General features: G+C 40.8%; 2 protein-coding genes across 4 annotated transcripts in view; one reads left to right on the forward strand and one right to left on the reverse strand.

Annotated features, from left to right (window-relative positions):
• Positions 1-4,434: 4,434 nt before the first annotated feature.
• Positions 4,435-17,769, reverse strand: ARMT1 (acidic residue methyltransferase 1). The gene is made up of 5 exons (XM_080806030.1): positions 17,651-17,769; positions 15,464-15,569; positions 14,821-15,065; positions 9,141-9,306; positions 4,435-6,261 (listed from the first exon to the last, which is right to left on the reverse strand). Exons 1-5 carry the CDS (start codon positions 17,689-17,691, stop codon positions 5,494-5,496), a joined length of 1,326 nt encoding a protein of 441 aa, XP_080662156.1. The 5' UTR covers positions 17,692-17,769; the 3' UTR covers positions 4,435-5,493.
• Positions 17,770-17,949: 180 nt separating this feature from the next.
• RMND1 (required for meiotic nuclear division 1 homolog) overlaps positions 17,950-19,576 on the forward strand; it is a 41,758-nt gene continuing 40,131 nt past the window's right edge. The window contains exon 1 of one of the 3 annotated variants that reach the window (XM_080806031.1): positions 17,950-18,228. The gene's annotated coding sequence lies outside the window, so the exon portion shown is untranslated. The remainder of the gene's footprint in view (positions 18,229-19,576) is intronic. The other 2 variants (XM_080806032.1, XM_080806033.1) reach the window with 2 other exon arrangements.

Below are 19,576 nucleotides of genomic sequence, written 5' to 3' on the forward strand. Positions count from 1 at the left end.
CTGCTTTCCCCTCTCTCTCTGCCTGCCTTTCTGACTACTTGTAATCTCCGTCTGTCAAATAAATAAATAAAATCTTTTTTAAAGATCTTAAAATATAAATACATAGATAAAGTATGTATAAGATACTGGGTCTATGTCTTGATAAAAATGTATTGCATGAAATATAATGGCTGCTTTATCCAGGAGTTACTTCATACTTAAGCAAGTATGGTTTCAGCAGTTGAAATCATTGCAGGCGCTAATTTGGGAAAAGTTTCCTGACATCACTCAACCCCACGCCCAATGGACTCCAGAACCTCAGCTTTCCCCATCCTCCTACGCCGGAGCTCTGCCAAACAAAGAAGGGCCAAACCTGCTGGGCTGAAACAAGGGGAGAGCAGAAGCTGTAGGCAGAGCCTTAACCATTGGGTGTTTCTCTCACTTCAGTGGCCCTGAAGGGGATGTTAAGTAGTAGTTTAAAAACCAAGGCTTTGCAAGAAAGAAAAAATAGGTAAAAGGATTTCATCAAAATAGAAAACTTTAGTGCTGTAAATAATGCCATCAAGAAAGTAAAAAGAGGGGCGCCTGCGTGGCTCAGTGGGTTATGCCTCTGCCTTCAGCTCAGGTCATGATCTCAGGGTCCTGGGATCGAGTCCCGCATCGGCTCTCTGCTCCGCAGGGAGCCTGCTTCCCCCACCCCCAACCTGCCTCTCTGCCTACTTGTGATCTCTGTCTGTCAAATAAATAAATAAAATCTTTAAAAAAATGAAAAGAAAGAAAGGAAGAACAGAAGAAATGAAGGAAGGAAGAACAGAAAAGAAAAAAGCCAAGCCACAGGATGGGAGAAAGTATTTGCAGATTACGTATCTGATGAGATATATGCAGAATATACAGACACTCTTACAACTTAATAATAGAAAGAAAAACTAGTTTTTAAATGGGCAAAGGAATTAAAGACATTTCTCCAAAGAAGATATACAAACGGCCAATCAGCTTTCACAAATATACTTACCATGAGTTATTAGGGACATACAAATCCAAACCACAATGAGCTACCACTTCCCACCCAGTAGCGCACTGTAATAGAAAACACAGATAATAAAAAGTGCTGGCAAGGATCTGGAGAAACTGGATCCCTCATGTATGGCTGGTGGGAACATAAAACATCACAAACTCTTTGGAAAAGTTTGGCAGTTCCTCCAAAGGTCGAGCACCGTTGCCATGCGCTCTTGTACTGTACGCCCAGGTACATGTCCAAGGGGACTGAAAACATGACAGCCCCACAAACTCCGGTCAATGAATGTTCACAGAGGCATGACTCATAATAGTCAGAAAGTGGAACCACTCAAATGTCCATCAAGATGAATGGATAGAAAGGGTATTTCCACGTGTTCTATCCATACGGTGAGGCTACGGAAAAGGAGGGGCTGCCTGCTGCAGCTGATGGCCTCGGGAAGAAGCCAGCCACGGAGCCCACATATTTGATTAGTCTTCTTCATAGAATATCGAGAACAGGCAAATCCATAGACGGAAAGTCAACCACTGGTTGCCAAGTGTTGAGAAGAGGGAACTGAGGACTGCCTGCTGAGGGGCACAGGGTTGATTTTAGGGGTGACAAACAGGTTTTGAAATTAGATGCTGGTGATAGCTGCACAACTGTGAATATACCGAAGTACCATACGCTTTAAAGGGATGAGTTGGGGGCGCCTGGGGGGCTCAGTGGGTTAAGTGTCTGCCCCCGGCTCAGGTCATGATCTCAGGGTCCTGGGATTGAGCCCTGCAACGGGCTCTCTGCTCAGCGGGGAGCCTGCTTCTCCCTATCTCTCTCCCTCTGTGCTCTCTCTCAAATAAATACATAAAATATTTTAAAAAAATAAATGGATGAATTATATGTGAATTTTATCTCAAGAAAGCTGGTTTTTAAAAAATTCAAAAACAAGAAAATGGAACTCTCATGTGCTGTGGTGAGAATGTGAACTGGTATGGCCAGTTTAGTATGGATGTTCCTCAAACAATTAAAAAAAATAGAATACATCCAGTAATCCCACTACTAGGTATTTACCCAAAGAATAAGGAAACATAAACTCAAAAAGGTATATATATGCACCCCTGTTTACTGCAGCATTATTTACAATAACCAAGATATGGAAACAACCCAAGTGTCCACTGAATGGATGACTGGACCAGGGTGTGATAAACACACACTCACACACACAGTATTAGCCGAAAAAAGAAATAAGATCTTGCCATTTGCAACAACATGGATGGACCTGAGTGGTATTACACTAAGTGAAATTCAGAGAAAGACAAATACTACAGGATTTCACTTATGTGTGGAATCCAAAAACCAACCAACAACAACAAAAATTGTTCTCAAATACAAAGAACAAACTGGTGTTTGCCAGAGGGTAGAGGGGCAGGAGGATGGGTAAATTGGGTGAAGGGGAGTCGGAGATACAGGCTTCCATTTAGGGAATGAACAAGTCACGGGGACGAAAGGTGTTGTGATAGGCTCATCTGGTGACCGACGGTAGCTACACCCGTGCTGAGCACAGCATAACATACGGACTTGTCCAGTCACTATGCTGTACACTGGAACCGAATTAAACTTGGGGCACCTAGGGGGGCTCAGTGTGTTAAGCTTCTGCCTTCAGCTCAGGTCGTGATCTCAGGGTCCTGAGATCGAGTCCTGTATCAGGCTCTCTGCTCAGCAGGGAGCCTGCTTCCCCCTCTCTCTGCCTGCCTCTGCCTACTTGTGATTTCCCTGTCAAATAAGTAAATAAAATCTTTTTAAAAAGGTCAACCAGGTAAACTACAGGTGGGTATTAACCCTGCTAAGCATTTTTAAGAAGTCCATCTTGAACCGACTTCCTCTCCCATGGTGCCACTTTTCTTGCTTGCTCATTTGCTTCCTTGTTCTTATAGGAGGGGGTGAACTATTTCTTCACAAATCCTAATTTCATGTTCTTAATCAAACATGATGAAAACAGATAGAAATCCATTGCTCTGGAAACTGTAATATATTACACCACAGCTCACACTGTGGCTATGAAGTCAATAAACGTATACAGTCGTGTTCTAACTTATGTCAAGTATCTACGAACAATTCTAATATGCTCAGTATTTTAGTAACTTAACGTTTAAAACAGGAACATATGTAGATAAAAGTAAATTCAAAATGTTCAGCTTTATATGAACATTTTACAAAACGTTTTAAAAACACTTAGCAAGGACATTAATGATAACCTCATTTATTTTTTTTTAATTTTTTATTTATTTTCAGCGTAACAGTATTCATTGTTTTTTCACCACACCCAGTGCTCCATGCAATCTGTGCCCTCCCTAATACCCACCACCTGGTTCCCCCACCCTCCCACCCCGCCCCTTCAAAACCCTCAGGTTGTTTTTCAGAGTCCATAGTCTCTCATGGTTCACCTCCCCTTCCAATTTCCCTCAACTCCCTTCTCCTCTCCATCTACCCTTGTCCTCTATATTATTTGTTATGCTCCACCAATAAGTGAAACCATATGATACTTGACTTTCTCTGTTTGACTTATTTCACTCAGCATAATCTCTTCCAGTCCTGTCCATGTTGCTACAAAAGTTGGGTATTCGTCCTTTCTGATGGAGGCATAATACTCCATAGTGTATATGGACCACATCTTCCTTATCCATTCATCCGTTGAAGGGCATCTTGGTTCTTTCCACAGTTTGGCGACCGTGGCCATTGCTGCTATAAACATTGGGGTACAGATGGCCCTTCTTTTCACTACATCTGTATCTTTGGGGTAAATACCCAGCAGTGCAATTGCAGGGTCATAGGGAAGATCTATTTTTAATTTCCTGAGGAATCTCCACACTGTTCTCCAAAGTGGCTGCACCAGTTTGCATTCCCACCAACAGTGTAAGAGGGTTCCCCTTTCTCCACATCCTCTCCAACACACGTTGTTTCCTGTCTTGCTAATTTTGGCCATTCTAACTGGTGTAAGGTGGTATCTCAATGTGGTTTTGATTTGAATCTCCCTGATGGCTAGTGACGATGAACATTTTTTCATGTGTCTGGTAGCCATTTGTATGTCTTCCTTGGAGAAGTGTCTGTTCATATCTTCTGCCCATTTTTTAATATGATTATCTGTTTTGTGTGTGTTGAGTTTGAGGAGTTCTTTATAGATGATAACCTCATTTATAAGTGAATTTAAGAACTGCTTTGGCAGGGGCGCCTGGGTGGCTCAGTGGGTTAAGCCTCTGCCTTCGGCTCGGGTCATGATCTCAGGGTCCTGGGATCGAGCCCCGCATTGGGCTCTCGGCTCAGCGGGGAGCCTGCTTCCCCCTCTCTCTCTCTGCCTGCCTCTCTGCCTACTTGTGATCTCTGTCTGTCAAATAAATAAATAAAATCTTTAAAAAATAATAAAAATGAAAAAAAAAAAAAGAACTGCTTTGGCAACATGTATAATACACATTCCGTTTCTTTATTACATAGACCTCATATTTAACGTTCCCTTCTTGACTTTCTCCCACTGGAAAATAAAACCAAAAAGATTTTTAGTATAATTCATTTTATTATATCATCAAGAAAACATTTCCAGGTTTATTACCGATTTCAGTTTCAAAACAAACTGACTGAAACTTAAGAGTCTTTACTATCTAGTGGTCATCAAAAAAATGGGTAAGCATATAAACAATTAACTTAGTACTCCAAATTCAATGCACAAAAATCTTTTCTATCTAAAGCATTTTTTTAAAAAACTGCAGAACAATCTAAAAACCTGTTCATTTAAAGCACTTATGTATTAAAATAATATATTTCAGTTGGTTATGGATATCACAAATAGAACATAAAAGGTATCAGTTCTCCAATACCATTTGTTACATTCTGTTCAATTTTGGGTTTCCCGCTATCCATCCCACAGGTCATTCAAAATACAAATGCGTGCAAATTAAACAGGTTATTTAAAATGAAATAAAGTTCAAGGAGAACAAAATTGAGAATTAACTTATGAGGTAATCTTTACTTCCATTGTTCAAGTATCACAGTTCTAAGAAATGCCTCTCTTTTCAAAGATTGAAGATGTTTGTCTTCACGGAGTTCTAGAGCTCCAAAACAAGTTAAATAAAATTCCATGCTTCCTAGAATATTAAGTACCATGCAGCATAGCATTAAAAGAATGTTAACTAACTTTAAAGGCAGAACTGTCTTATATTTTACTTTCTGACCAATTAAAAATAAGTTCATTAAAATCACTTGAAATTATGCATTTAACTTGAAATAAGTTACTAAAATTCCAACATAAACATAAATACCTATAAGTAGCTCAATCCCTCTACTGCCCAAACAATGAGTGGGGCTAAAAGCCCAAACAGAAGAGCATCCGGAGCATATAGAAATGAACACCGAGAAGTCACGCTCCCCAGAGCCAATGCACAGCAGCCTTGGGACTAAATTCACACGCTCCTTTGGGGGACGCTAAGTGTCTGTCATCCCTCCCTACACAACCTAAGAGTTCTTAAAGCAAGTCAGAGTGGACCATCGAACTGCAATACCCCATACTTGCCAGTGGTCAGCCAGTTGGGCTCAGAGGCCATGTACTGTTCGGCCTGCCCCGGCCGCAGCCCGACCTGGATCTCAGCTTTTAATGTCCGTATGCTGCAGAGAGGGGCAGGGTGGAAGCCGTTCAAAGCCTGATGAAATGGAACAGTAAATTCCCACTTCCTATCGCCTGTCAACTTCCTATAGTTCAAATCACCCTTGAATAGAATTAAATGTGCCTTCTGTAGTTCAGCATACAGGTCAGGAGCAACCTGAGACATGACGCAGAATTCATGAGGCAGAGTCCAAAATATATGATCATGGTAAACCCACCTGCCCATGTTAATATAGGTTTCCCAGGCAGCCCCACACTTGGACATGCACTTGTCATCAGACTCTTTCATTTGTTCAATCAACCAGTTAAAATCATGGATAGTAGTATCAGACACAAACCATGGAATCGTTTTTCCATAAAAATGGATCTCAGTAGCCAGTTGAGAGGACAACAAAAAGTCAGCTAAAACTAAATCCGTAACAAGTTCAAACCCAGAATTATCCAGAACAATATCTACTCTGGTAATAGACGCTTTTTCTCTTGTTTTCTTGCAGTTGGTAAGCAGTGACCAAAGATGTTCCGTGTCATTCACTAAAATCAAAGGTTTTAGTTCCTCCAAAGAATTAATTATATTGGTTTTCTGAGAACTGGTGTCCCCGCCTGATAGAGACAGATCACACTTATTCCCCCACAGTGAAATCTGAAAAAGAAAAAGTACAAAACTTTCACTTTTCTTTTGAATAACCGACAAAAACTCTATTGTGTAAAATGTTGGGGGAGGGGAGAGGTTGCTAGAACTATTCATAAAATTTATTTCTATAACATGCTTAACATAAAATATCCATCAGATCTACAACTTCTCTAATAACACAAAGATTCTGTTCCCATCATGATGTACAAACAAGGTTAAGACAATGAAACATTTAATTGGTCACTATGTAATAATTTTTTTTAAAAAAACTGGTTTGAATGATGTTAACGATCTGTACGGTTTTGTACGACTTAAATCAGAATGATTTTCATCTTGCAGATATTAGAATATGATCACACTGTAAAAAGAGATTACAAAGTATATTTAAAAATCCAAAGTCAAGAGAAAAGTAAGTTCCCTGTTCCCTCACATTCCTCCCCAAACTGCTGTTTCTTTTACTAGTTGTATAACCTTGGGACAAGGCAAACTCTCTGGGACTTAGGTCTCTTACTTGAAAAATAAAGAAATTGGGCAAGCTGATGTCTACTAAAGACCCATCCAACTCCAATCATCTATTACTCCATTTTAAATTGAAATAATACTCAAGCTTATTTTATAGAAAATGGCACAGAGCCCCTTTAAGCTGTCATTAAATGACGTGTTTAGGAGTACATGCTCTAGAATCAAACAGACATGGGTTCAAATTCCAGCATTTCCAGTTAACAGCTATTGGTAAAGTACCTATGCTCCCGAAGGCTCAGGTCCCACAGTGGAAAAATGACATAACAGCACTTACCTGGTAGAGGTACTGTAAGAGGTGACATGATACTAATTGGGTGTTTAACTAACACACCCAATACTCCATAAATATGAGCCAAAACAGACTCTACTCTTGTGTGATTCAAAGATGAAAATGCACATTCTAAGAATATTGTTTTTTTTAAAAAGACAAATGGATGTTTTTAAGTACCAGGCTTACATAGCAAGTGTCCATCTGATGCAGAAACCCAACAGTGTGGGCGGCGGCACCCCTCACCAGACCTCAGGGTCTCTGTCCACTGCCCACGTTTCCCTCAGACCACCTTCCAGTTTGTAATTCCATGTTGAGTTGTGCCATTACTTGACTGTCAGAAGTCCCTTGAGATTACAAGTTCTACCATAGCAAGGACTGTCTGTTTTCCTCCCCTTCACAGGCCCAGCCTCCAGTTCAACAGAGCAGGCACTGAAATGTTTGTGTGGGCGGTGGGCTTCTAAAAACAGATGGACCTTCCCTGCAAACTAAAATACTGTGGTTTCTTGCAGGAGGTGAACCTGCTGGTCATCATGAGTACTAACGGAAGCGACTCTGGCCTCCTTTACTTGGCCACACTCAATGGACAGAAAACAGAGTGCTATTCCTTCTTTTTCACAACTTAATATACTCATAGGACAAAGACATCCTCAAAGACTGTCCCCTGACACAATGGGCCAGCTACGGGTAAGGACTGACATATTACTGCTTTGCTTCCTTCTTTTCTTAATTCTAAACTAAGCAGAAAGGCCAATTCCAACTGGGGGAAATAACCAGGCTTATTAATAATACCCCGACGACTTTTCTTCCGAACTCTAAATAAGCCTTTCCCTCCTAATCACCATGCAGCTTACTCTGCTTGCCCTCAAAGTTTCATCAGGATTCTGCAGTCTCTACTTTCAAAGTATTTCCAGAATACTGGGGACATTTAACACCTCTTCTTGGTCCAGTCATCCCTCCCTGAGTCACATTATTAACCGACTTCCCCGTCCAGCCTTGTACCCCTTCAGCGTGTCCTGAGAAGTAATCCTTGTAACAAATCAATCCTTGTTACTCTTCTGATGAACATAAGCCTCTAACAGCGTTTAAGTAAAGTGTGTTAAGTAAAAACCGAAATCTTACCTCTGCTTATGAGGCCCTTCCAGGCCCGTCACCTCGATCATGTCCTGCAAAACCCCCTTGCAACTTCCGTCACACACCCGCCAGTTTCCCACCTCAGGTCCCCTGGCAGGAACGCTCCCCCAGACCTGCATGTGACCCACTCCCTCACCTGCTTTGCACCTTTCCCGTCACCTTCGGAGGCCCTTCCCTGGCAGCCCTACTTAAAACCACCCCTTCATCTCCCCCAACATCCCCATTCTCCCACCCAGTTTTATCGCTCTTCGTGGCATTTCCTAATAGCACCTGTTTTCTGGAAATGTTTCTAACTTTTTCTGGGAGATGAGGGCTGGGGATACTGAGGTGTAAAACCCCACATTTTCAAATAGTTCTGATTCTAATAACACATCTTATGGATGTGTTCAAATGAGAATGCAAAACTAAACTTAATGCAAGACTGATGAAGAAATGTAATAAAACCATATTAAACGGGCCACTGACCACCTGAGTGTTTCCACCTGATGGTGACAGCAGGCTGGCTGTCCTAGGCTCTGTGCTCCAGGCTGACGCAACTGCATCTGCTTCCATTCTCACGAGGTACACAGTGCCATCCTCATCTAACAGATGAGAAAACTGGAGCTCAGAGACATTAGGTCACTTGCCTCAGGTCCAACACAAGTAAGTGACAGAACCAGCATTCAAGTCCAAGTCAACCTAGGCCGACCAAATGACTGTGAAGTACTCTCAAGAATGACCAAGGCTAGGAAGCCAGAGGACTCATGTGCCACGAAAATCACCTCCAGCTGAAGAGATTTCAAAACTCGTTTTCAGAGATTAAGTGGATTTTCAGCTCCTGAATAACACTATTGTCAAAATGATAAAAAATGATTGCAAGTTCAATGACAATATATACACATGCTCTGTTGTTAAATCAAGGCCACTTTATTTTTTAGCTGTTTAAACACACAAATATACTCAGGAGATTAATTATCACGTTTACCTGAAGAAGTCTGAAAAATTCGTCTTTCAGCTGATTTTCATCTAGGTCTTCAACGGCTGTTACCACCTCTTGTAGGTGAATACACAAAGCAATGATAGATTCCCGTGACTCAAAGAAATTTTGGTCTTTTGATTCTTTAAATACATCAAAGTCATCAATTGGTGGACTATAGGAGGAGAAAAACATAGGAGAAACATTTATAGAACTCTGTATCTTCTTTTTTTTTTTTTAACATTTGGGTAATTGCAGTTTCTTAAAGAAAAGAGAGTAGAAGCATCTAATCTCAAAAATCACTGGTAACAGATACTGTATCAAACATAAATCAAGTTACAGAAAAATGAATAATTATCAAATTATATAAAATAAATCAATTTGAACAAATTATACAAAATAAATCCCGAAAGTCATTTTAGTTAACTGTCAGAAGTTTCCTAATCAAATATTTTACTGGAATTTGAAATAATTATAGTGATGTATCAATAATTATTTATCCAGTTAGGGTTTCCAGAGCAAAAGTAGAAAGAGACATTTCAAGATAATTGCTTTAGTTGAACAAACATTTTCTTGGGTGTTAAGTGTAGCAACAAATATATGGATATCAATATTTGAACACAATATGGCAATTACCAATCGAATCAAACAAAGTACTATGGGAACCCAACAACTACTTGAGAGAAATCAGAAAAAAATTTTTTTTAAGATTTTATTTATTTATTTATTTATTTGACAGACAGGGATCACAAGTTGGCAGAGAAGCAGGCAGAGAGAGAAGGGAAGCAGGCTCCCCGCTGAGCAGAGAACCCGATGCGGGGCTTGATCCCAGGACCCTGGGATCATGACCTGAGCCGAAGGCAGAGGCTTTAACCCACTGAGCCACCCAGGTGCCCCAAGAAATCAGAAAATATTAACGTCAATTTTATTATAACAAATTTTGACCACATACATATAGTTTTTTGGGTTTTGACCAAAAATATGTGTTGGGGCTTTATGCTATCCTATGAGACATCAAATAATATTAACACTGGCCTAAGAACAACATAACTAGCAAGGTATAAATAAGAACATCGGACACTTTATAGAACCAACACAAAAGACATTCAGATCACCTGATCTTCTTAAGTAGCAACTTTTTCCAAGGGTCATCTACCTTATGACAAAAACAATGTAACTGATGTGGGACTGACTTAAAAAACAAACACATACCAGAATTTATACATCCTCTGGATTGCTATCTCCTTTCTCTCCCTGGGAAGCTACATCCTTATTCCAAGGATGCTGCTATTTCTCAAAGCTCTTCTAGAATTTTCTTTAGAACTTGTGGCACATTATTGAATGTCCTATCAGCGACAGCACATCCTTATTCTTTGGAGTTTGGAGCCAAAGTCACTCAGAGCAATTTCAGCAGAATGATGTGTGTAAATTACTTCATTTGGAAGTAATAGATTCTTTTTAATCAAAAATGACTAACAACTAAAAAATAGTGAGACTAATTTTTTAGGCTGTACACTGGCTCTGAAAGAGGTTCCAAAGAATTAAAAGATGTTTTTGGCAATGACGGCATTGCTGAAACAAATCAGTCTCTCAAGGTGACTTAAAAAGATAAAAATTATTTGGAAGCACTGGTTCAAGTGTAGGGTCAGCAAACTAGCTCGCAGACCCAGTGTGGCCCACCACCTGTTCTGTATGACCTGTAAGCTAAGAACAATTTTTATATAGCTGAGTGGCTGAAAAAAGAATATTTTATGAAACATGAAATTTAAATTTCCGTGTCCACAAATAACATGTTATTGGAGCATAGCCACACTTGTTCATTTACGTACTGCCTGTGGCTGGTTTGCACGGCAAGGACAGAGCTGAGCAGCTGCAAAAAGACCATGTGGCCCCCCACAGTCTAAAATGTTTACTATCCTGCCCTTTACAGGAAAAGTTTGCCAATCCTTGTTCTAATGTTTTATTAATAAATCATTAAAGCCACACCTCATATTGAGAATGAGCCTTGGGGCACCTGGGTGGCTGAGTCGTTAAGCATCTGCCTTCGGCTCAGGTCTGGGATCGAGCCCCGCCCACCAGACTCCTGCTCGGTGGGAAGCCTGCTTCTCCCTCTCCCAATCCCCCTGCTTGTGTTCCCTCTCTCACTACATTTTTCTCTGTCAAATAAATAAAATCTTAAAAAAAAAAAAAAAAAGAAAGAAAGAATGAGCCTTATTCCTTGTATTTAAGAGTAAACTCATATATATGATTTCTGATTTTTAAAACGTTTGCTATTTTAGAATCTACTAAAGCTGTACATGTGCGTAATCTATGACCCGGTTATTCACTCCTAGATGCACACCCGACAGAAATACAGGAGTCTGTTCACGAAAAACACGTGTTCGAAGGTTTGTAGCAGCATTCTTCATAAAACCCCAAATTGGGAACTACTCAAATATCCATCAACAATAGAATAAACAGATTGTGATATATTCATATAACACAATACGATACAGCAATGGAAAGGATTTGTGTTTATATGGAACAATATGGATGAAATCCTGCCAACGTAACACTGAATGAAAAAAGCCAGACATAAAATTATATCCAATATAATTTCATTTAAATGCAGTTTAAAAACAGGCAAAACTAACACAAGTCAGGATAGTGTTATCCTTGAGGGGCAGGAATGGCAGGATCAAAAGGGGCCATATGCGAGGATTCTGCCTCTTGATCTGGGTGCTTGGGACATAAGCGTGTTCTGGTAAAGACTGCCGAACACTTAAGATATGTTCTGGATGCATATAATACTTTAATAAAAGTTGTAAAATGTCTGTTTTCTCCATACTTTCATTTTTCAATATCTGAAGTATATTTACTTACTGTATTTAAATTTTGTGTATGGCTGACATTTTAGGTCTTAATTTAGATTACTCAACCATTTAACACTGATAAAAACTAAAACATACACCTTGACAAAGAAAATTTTAAGTATATTTCTGCATAAGGGACAAAATCAACATAAATTGTCTTAAAGATAATAGCGCTTTGGGATTCTAGAAAAGTCAAGACCCTTCTTAGTCACTGGCCCAACACAGGAATTCCACCTCTGAAATGGACATTTAGGGGTGCCTGGGTGGCTCAGTGGGCTAAAGCTTCTGCTTTCAGCCAGGTCATGGTCTCAGGGTCCTGGGATCGAGTCTCACATCGGGCTTTCTGCTCAGCAGGGAGCCTGCTTCCCCTCTCTCTGCCTGCCTCTCTGCCTACTTGTGATCTCTGTCAAATAAATAAATAAAATCTTTTAAAAAATAAAGAAAAGAAATGGACATGTAAAAACTTTCAGTACTAGTTCTACTATAGGATATTTCTTCCTTACACTGACCTAAAACCTGAGTTCTGATAAAAATTCCCTGACTTTGAGCATCTGCCACAGGGATCACCTGAGGAGAGTTCCACATCCATGACTGACTAACATCCTTGTTCCTGCATGTTAAAGCTAAATTGTCCCTCGACCCTTTTTAACAAGCTGTTCCCGAACCTGTGCCTATCAATCCAGGCAGGATGTGCAGAATCTCCCTGAGGCATGGAAAGAAAAACTGCTGCCCAGGCCCCACGACAGACAAATTAAACCATCAGGGTTTATTTTAATAAAATGATTTCAAACCCTTCATGTTAAAAAAAAAAAATGTCCTCCCCAACTGGGTTATAAATGTATAGCCAGGTTTATAAACTTCCACCCTAGTATTTTTTAATTCTGAAACCAATCTACTTCTAAAATCAAACTCGGAAACATATTCCTTTTACCTTTCTAACTTCCAAACCCCTCCAAGCCCATGCAGGGAGCCGCCCCGTGTTTCAACACTTCAGCAGCTTTGGTTCATACCATGGATGTTTTCCAGAATTATGAAACCATCAGCCAGAATTTCACTCGCCTTAGTCCTTGACAGACATTCAAATCTACTACTTGGAAAAAGACGGTTTAATGAGGGCTCTAAGCTGATTTACATAGACCAGGGTCAAGCACTGGCTACGCCATTGACTAGCCATGTAACCCTGAGCAACGGATTAGCAGCATCAGACCTCGATTTCCTCGGTGGAAACCATAGGATGCCTACACTTCACTGGGCTGCAGTCACTGGGACCAGCCGGTGCTCAATACACGACAGCTCCGGTAGTGGCTATCGTCTCGCTCAGATGCCTCCCATGTGCCAGATATTTGATGGCGTATTTTGCTTTCAGGGCAAAAGTTCTAAAATATGTTTGTTTATTCAACAGCGGGTACAGGGTGAGACACAGTCAATTAATTTAATTAAATACACTTATTCAGCAAAAATAAGTTGTGACTTTAAAAAATAAATTCTAGGGGTGCCTGGGTGGCACAGTTTGTTGAGCATCTCACTCTTAGTTTCAGCTCAGGTCATGATCCCAGGACCCTGGAATCAAGCCCTGTGCCGGGCCCCTGCTGAGCATGGACTCGGCTTGGAATTCTCTCCCTCTCCCTCTGCCCCTCACACTTGTGCTGTTTCTCTCTAAAACTAAATAAAATCTTAAAAAAGAATTTAAATTTAAAAAATCATTTCTAAAGATTAAAACAGAAAAAGCTAAAGAATACACTCAAATTGTTTCCCCAAATAATTTTTTTATTTTACTATTAGTGCTGGTTTGACCAATTGCTTTTAATTATTCTTTCCTATTTTTAGGGACAGCTTCCAAAGAACTCCTCTTATCTAGCAAACCTGTAGTTTTATAACCAGTGACCTAAAAAAGGATGATCCACATTACATTTTCTTCTACTCTCTAAATCAATTCCATATCAGAATTTTCCTAGGAAAAATTAAATTAGTATAAAAGAGCCTATAAAAAGTGATTTATTTTTTATTTTTATTTTTTTAATTTGACAGAGAGAGATCACAAGTAGGCAGAGAGGCAGGCAGAGAGAGAGAGGAGGAAGCAGGCTCCCCGCTGAGCAGAGAGCCCGAAGCAGGACTCAATCCCAGGACCCTGAGATCATGACCTGAGCTGAAGGCAGAGGCTTAACCCACTGAGCCACCCAGGAGCCCTAAAAAGTGATTTTGATATGTGTTTAATTTTTAGAGTCTGTCTCCATTCTAGCCATTAAAAAAGGGCTAAAAATTAAAGAAGATAGTGCAAAAAACACTGTCGTGATTCACTGTTGACTCCTTACCCCAAACTAACTGACATACTATCTTTTTTATAAACAAAATATGCTTCCTTTGTCCTGTCTTGTTTCACCGAAATAATTTTTTCAAATTAACACTTTTTGCTCAATACAATTTGTTATACTCTAAAAGTAAGTCTTCGTAAGGATTTTTAATTCTTAAAATTAAAGTTTTTAATCTTAAGTTCCCACTTCACATATTGTATCTTTTATAATATTTCATTTTTAATAATCTCTATACCAGATGTGGGGTTGGAACTTACAACCCTGAGATCAAGAGTGGCATGCTGTACTGACTGAGCCAACCAGGCACCCTCCGATACTTCACCTTATATCAATTCTGGCAATTGGGTTATAACTGCCAAGAATCTATTATATCAGTAACATTTGCAGAAACATCCGATACTGCCATTAATATCTGCTGACCTGAATTCCGGCTTCCACTGGTTTTTATTTTTAAACATATCATTTTATAATTTCAAAAAAGCATCAAGTCATCTAAACATTTATTATTTGATGTTATATACTTACCTCTGGATAATTGCTTCATGAATTCTACGATACATGTAGCATTCTACAAACAACCAAGGTGAGTAAAACCACCTGGGTTTTCCATCATTTTCATTTAAAAGACTCTGTTGATATTCTAGGTACTGATTCCATATGTCAGTATCAACAAACTTCTCAACAAAAGGGATTATTGGTTTATCTGTTTGCAATTCATTTCGTAATTTAGAAAGAAGAGAAATTGCTTTCTTTTCAGCTTCTGTGCCTTTCTGCAGAAACATGAAAAAAATTTTAAATTTTTAAAAATATGTGAATAATCTAATTTAAATATATAATTTATATAGGTAAACAGCTAATTTATATAGGAATAAGTCCTCTAGGATAACACATTTTAAGGTCCTAAAGAAAGAAAAAAAATACTAGATTTCAAAGCTACATTTTATGTCTTTTACAATTATAAACACTGAAATTCAGAATTCTTAAGTTGCAAATCAAAGAACACACACGTTATCCTGTCTTACCTATTCTGCCTTTTTTGTTTGTTTAAGCTTCTTCTAAGGAACCAGAGCTCTTCTCTAGAGGAGGAATGATCCTTACCAGAGACGGAAAACTACTATTGTGTTTCTACTAGAGTTAACAAAAAATTAAAGTGAAAACACAAGATTACCTCTCCATGTTTTTCAAAAAATTCATTTTTGTGTCGATGCAATGTATCAATAGCCTTGGTTAGGATCTGTGGTATTCTGTCTTTAATTGTAAGATACGCAAACGATCTAGAAAAGAGAGTCACATACATAGTATATTACTTAGCGTTAATACCAGCAGATTGGCCATCTTCCAGTTTCATTTGAATTAAAATTCCTTTTCTTACAAGCATTATAAAGTAAGCCACCATTGTCTGACTACTATATCAAGACAGGAAAATCCGAAAACGTCTCTGGTGTTACATGTCATGAAAGATAAACATTCTTGGTGCATCTAGTCCCAGATTCTCCCCTTCAGACTATTCTATGATTCTTATCTTTCCCATTCTCTTCCTTTTATTTTCTTGCATCGAAACTGACTTAACAATGTGATAGAACAGAAAAAGGATTTATCCTTAAAAAAAAAAAATAGGATAAAAGAAATTATTCTAAACTTCAAACAGGCTCTTGTTCCGGGTTTATTACTTACTAAGTGATTCCACATACTTAGATGAATGAGGCAACGTGTGAAAGCCTCTAATGTGCTAGAACATGAGGAATAAAAGATATTTATAAACCTGCTTTTCTCTTTTCTCTTAGTCTATATTTCTTAACCAATTTTAATTCTCTTCAAAGGTTTTCTCTCCTGCCTTCTCTACCTGCACAATGACTCCATCCATTCTACTCTGCCCCCAAACAAAATTAAGGCATGTTACCATCACACTCTCCGAACCAAAAAATCAGAAGAGTTTCCAGAAGTGTCAAAGAATGAAAAAATCTGGAGGAAAAACTTGAGCATACTTGAATTAAAAAAAAAGAAAAAAAAATTACAGTACTCTGGATTTTAGGCATACAAAAATTAAGATTTATAGATTATCATTTTATATATAACTAATTTTTAAGCAAATGCATATGATTCAGTTAGAAAAAGGACTTCAGGAAGTGATGAAATTCTGTGCATTTTTAGAGCACAAAACTTAGCTATCAGTTCATTTATATCTTCAGATCACCAGAGACAAAACACAGTATGTAGTCAGGTTCTGGGGGAATCAGAAGTTATATGCAGATTTTCCAAAAAAGAGGAAAGGAGCGGTCTCGGGCCCCCTAACCTCCGCCCACCCCCACCTTGTTTAAGGGTCAACAGTACTAAATTTCCTCAAAGTTTCCTCAAAGAACTGCATCTGGGAGGGTAAAGTCCGAGGCCAGGACTAAGGTAGAGCCAGAGGAACCTATAGCTCAAAATTTAAGGTTCCACACACTCCCTTGTATTTTGCATGACTGAATGAGTGCCTGCTCAAATTTTGGGCCACTGGTGCCTCTCCAGCCTCAACCTACTCCCGTCAAGGTCAATTTCCTCTAGTTCCTCCCCCCCACCCTTTTTTTTTTTTTTGGCAATATTTTGCAAGACGTATCTCAAAATACAAATTTCGCCATCCAATTTATACAAATAGTTATTTTTTATGGTCGTCCACAACTTTTATCTAGAAATCCGTGACATGACACGTAAAAAGCGAGAAGCTCCAGGCACTGATAATGAGACCACGAATTAATCTCAACAGCAATAGGAAGAAACATTTCTCTGTAAATCCGAGATCTAACTTCTGCAGAAAAAGGAGGCCTCCGAAAGTGCGTTTATTAAAGGAAATAAATAAAAGATGGTTAAAGCCATGCCGCTGTAACACCCTGAAAGGGGGAGAGAGGAGGCACAAAACTCTCAGGACGGTCACAAGTAAAACAAAACAAAACAGCAGCATCCGATCACTTGAAAGACAAGTTAACCGTTCGCCATAAATTATAACATAAGCCTACTAAAAGGCCTGAACAAGGAGAGGAGACAGAAGTGGGGTGACCCGAGGATTTCGGCGGGGTGCGTCGTCCGATCCCAGCGGTCAGGGAAAAGGCTGGAAGCCGATCCGAACCCGGAGCCCGGAGCCCGGCGGGCAGCCGTAGCCAAAGGGCTCGGCCCCCTGCCCGGGCCGCCTCGCTCCCGGCCGGCAGGAAGAAGCCGAGCCGAGACGCCAGGGAGCGGGGCCCAACGACCGGACCGGGCGCCCCCGTCCCGCCGCAACTCCCCTGCTGGCTACACAGACGTTCCCGACGAGACCCGGCTTTCCGCAGAAGCGGGGAGAAGAAGAGCAGCGGAGGCACTGGGCGAGGAAAGAGACACGAACCCTTCGTCCCGTCCCGAGAGAGACGCCGGAGGTCCGGCCATCACCTCCGCCGCGCCAGTGCCGGCGCCGACGCTAACGTCGCACCCGCTGCCGCGAGATAGGCGATTCCGGCGCCACGGAGGGGCTGAGAAAGGGCGGGGCATAGGTTAAAAAAATGCGTTTGAATGAAGAAACTTTATTTGGTGCCCGTGCAAGAGACAAACAACGGCCCGCAGGGCTGGAGAGCGACATCTTCCGGGGACGAGGGCGGGGACAGCTGAGGGCGACGACAGCAGCGGAATAAGGAAGCGGGCGGAGGCGGAAGCAAGCAGGGACCGGGAGGTACCAGGCACTAGGGAGCGGAAAAGGTCGCGGCGACGCGGGTCACGTGGTCCGGCAGTCACGTGCACCCGGCGGCTCACGTTCTCCCGGGCTTGGGGTTCTGTGCGCCTGCGCAGTGCGGGCGCTGGGAGGGTCGCCGGAGCTGCAGTGCAGGCTGCGGGAAGCGGGAGGTTCGGGGACCGCAGTTGTATCTGACCTGCCGCCGGGTCGCGGAAGCTTGTGCGTCTGGCACGTCCCTCTTCTTTTCCGGCTGAGAGGTTAGTGCACGGCCTTTCTCTAGCCAGCTTGTACGGGCCCTCACAGCGGTCCTCACCTTTGATCCTGGCCACTCTGAACCGCTCGGGTCACAGGTTTCACCGGAACCGCTGCGGTAATCTTTGGTCGACTTAGCTGGGAGTGGAAAAGCACGCAATCCGTAAATCCTTACTGAACCTTTTTCTGAGCCAGTGCATAACGCCTACCGCAAAGATTAAAAAAAAAAAAAATGAGCTTACGGAATTGGAAGGCATGCTCCCAGAGATTAGCGCCCCTTATCTGTTGAATCGTAACCTGGCTGATACTGTTTTCTTATTTAATATTACTGTTAAGTAGGAAATGTGCCCAGTAAGTGAGTAGCTGCCTTGTATTTCATTCAAAAAATAGCAGTTGAATACCTGCTCCATACTGGGCACTTCTGTGATCACAGAAGACACAGCGTGAAAGGAAGAAAAGTCTTGTCCTCAAGAAGTTTACATTCTACGGAAGGGAGAGAGGAATCTATTCTTTCCTCTTCTGATTTCTCCTTTGGCTTTGTCACTTATTTTTTTAAAAGTATTTATTTAGTTATTTATTTATAATCTCTACACCCAACCTTGGGCTTAAACTCACAGCCTGGAGATCAAGAGCCCCAGGCTCCACTGACTGAACCATCCAGGCGCCCCTGATTTTGTCACTGCTTAACATATATTTTACTCACCCAGTTTATGCTCTGTCATCTCCAAGGTGGTGTAAGTTTCAAAAGTCAAGGATTTTTGTCTGTTTTGTTTTCATGTGTATTAGCAGTTGGGACAAAGTCTGGCACCTGGTAGGAACTCAGTTCATCTTTGTTGTATGAGTTGACAAATTAGAAATACAAGGCATTCAAGTGATGTTCAATGCAGTGGAAAAATAAACAGGAGAGGAAGATAGTTGTGCATTTTACATGAAGCGGTTTGGGAAGACTTCGCTGGGTGGGATCTGTTGGAGCAAAGATCTGAAGGTGGTGAGAGAATGAGCCTTGTAGATTCTCAGGAGAGGAGCATAAGGAGCAGCCAGTACAAAAAGTACCAGATCCAGAGTGACTGGAGCAAAATGAGCAAGGCATAGAGCTGTAGCAGATGTTAAGGTGGAGATAAAGGGTCCGAGAATGTAGGACCATGCATCCATTTTAAGGTCTTTGGCTTTTATTTCAAGTAAGAGGAGAGGGCAGCATGAAATTTGGTGCAAGGAGAAAGATGTGATCTGGCATAGTCTTGGAAGGATTGCTTTTGTCGCTGTGTTGAGAAGAATCTGCAGGAGGCAAAGGATAGAGGCAGGGAGACCCGTTAGGTAGCTATTAAAATAATCATGGGAAAGATAGCAGCTTAG

The sequence above is a fragment of the Martes martes genome, assembly GCF_963455335.1.
Source record: "Martes martes genome assembly, chromosome: 6".
Taxonomy (NCBI): domain Eukaryota; kingdom Metazoa; phylum Chordata; class Mammalia; order Carnivora; family Mustelidae; genus Martes; species Martes martes.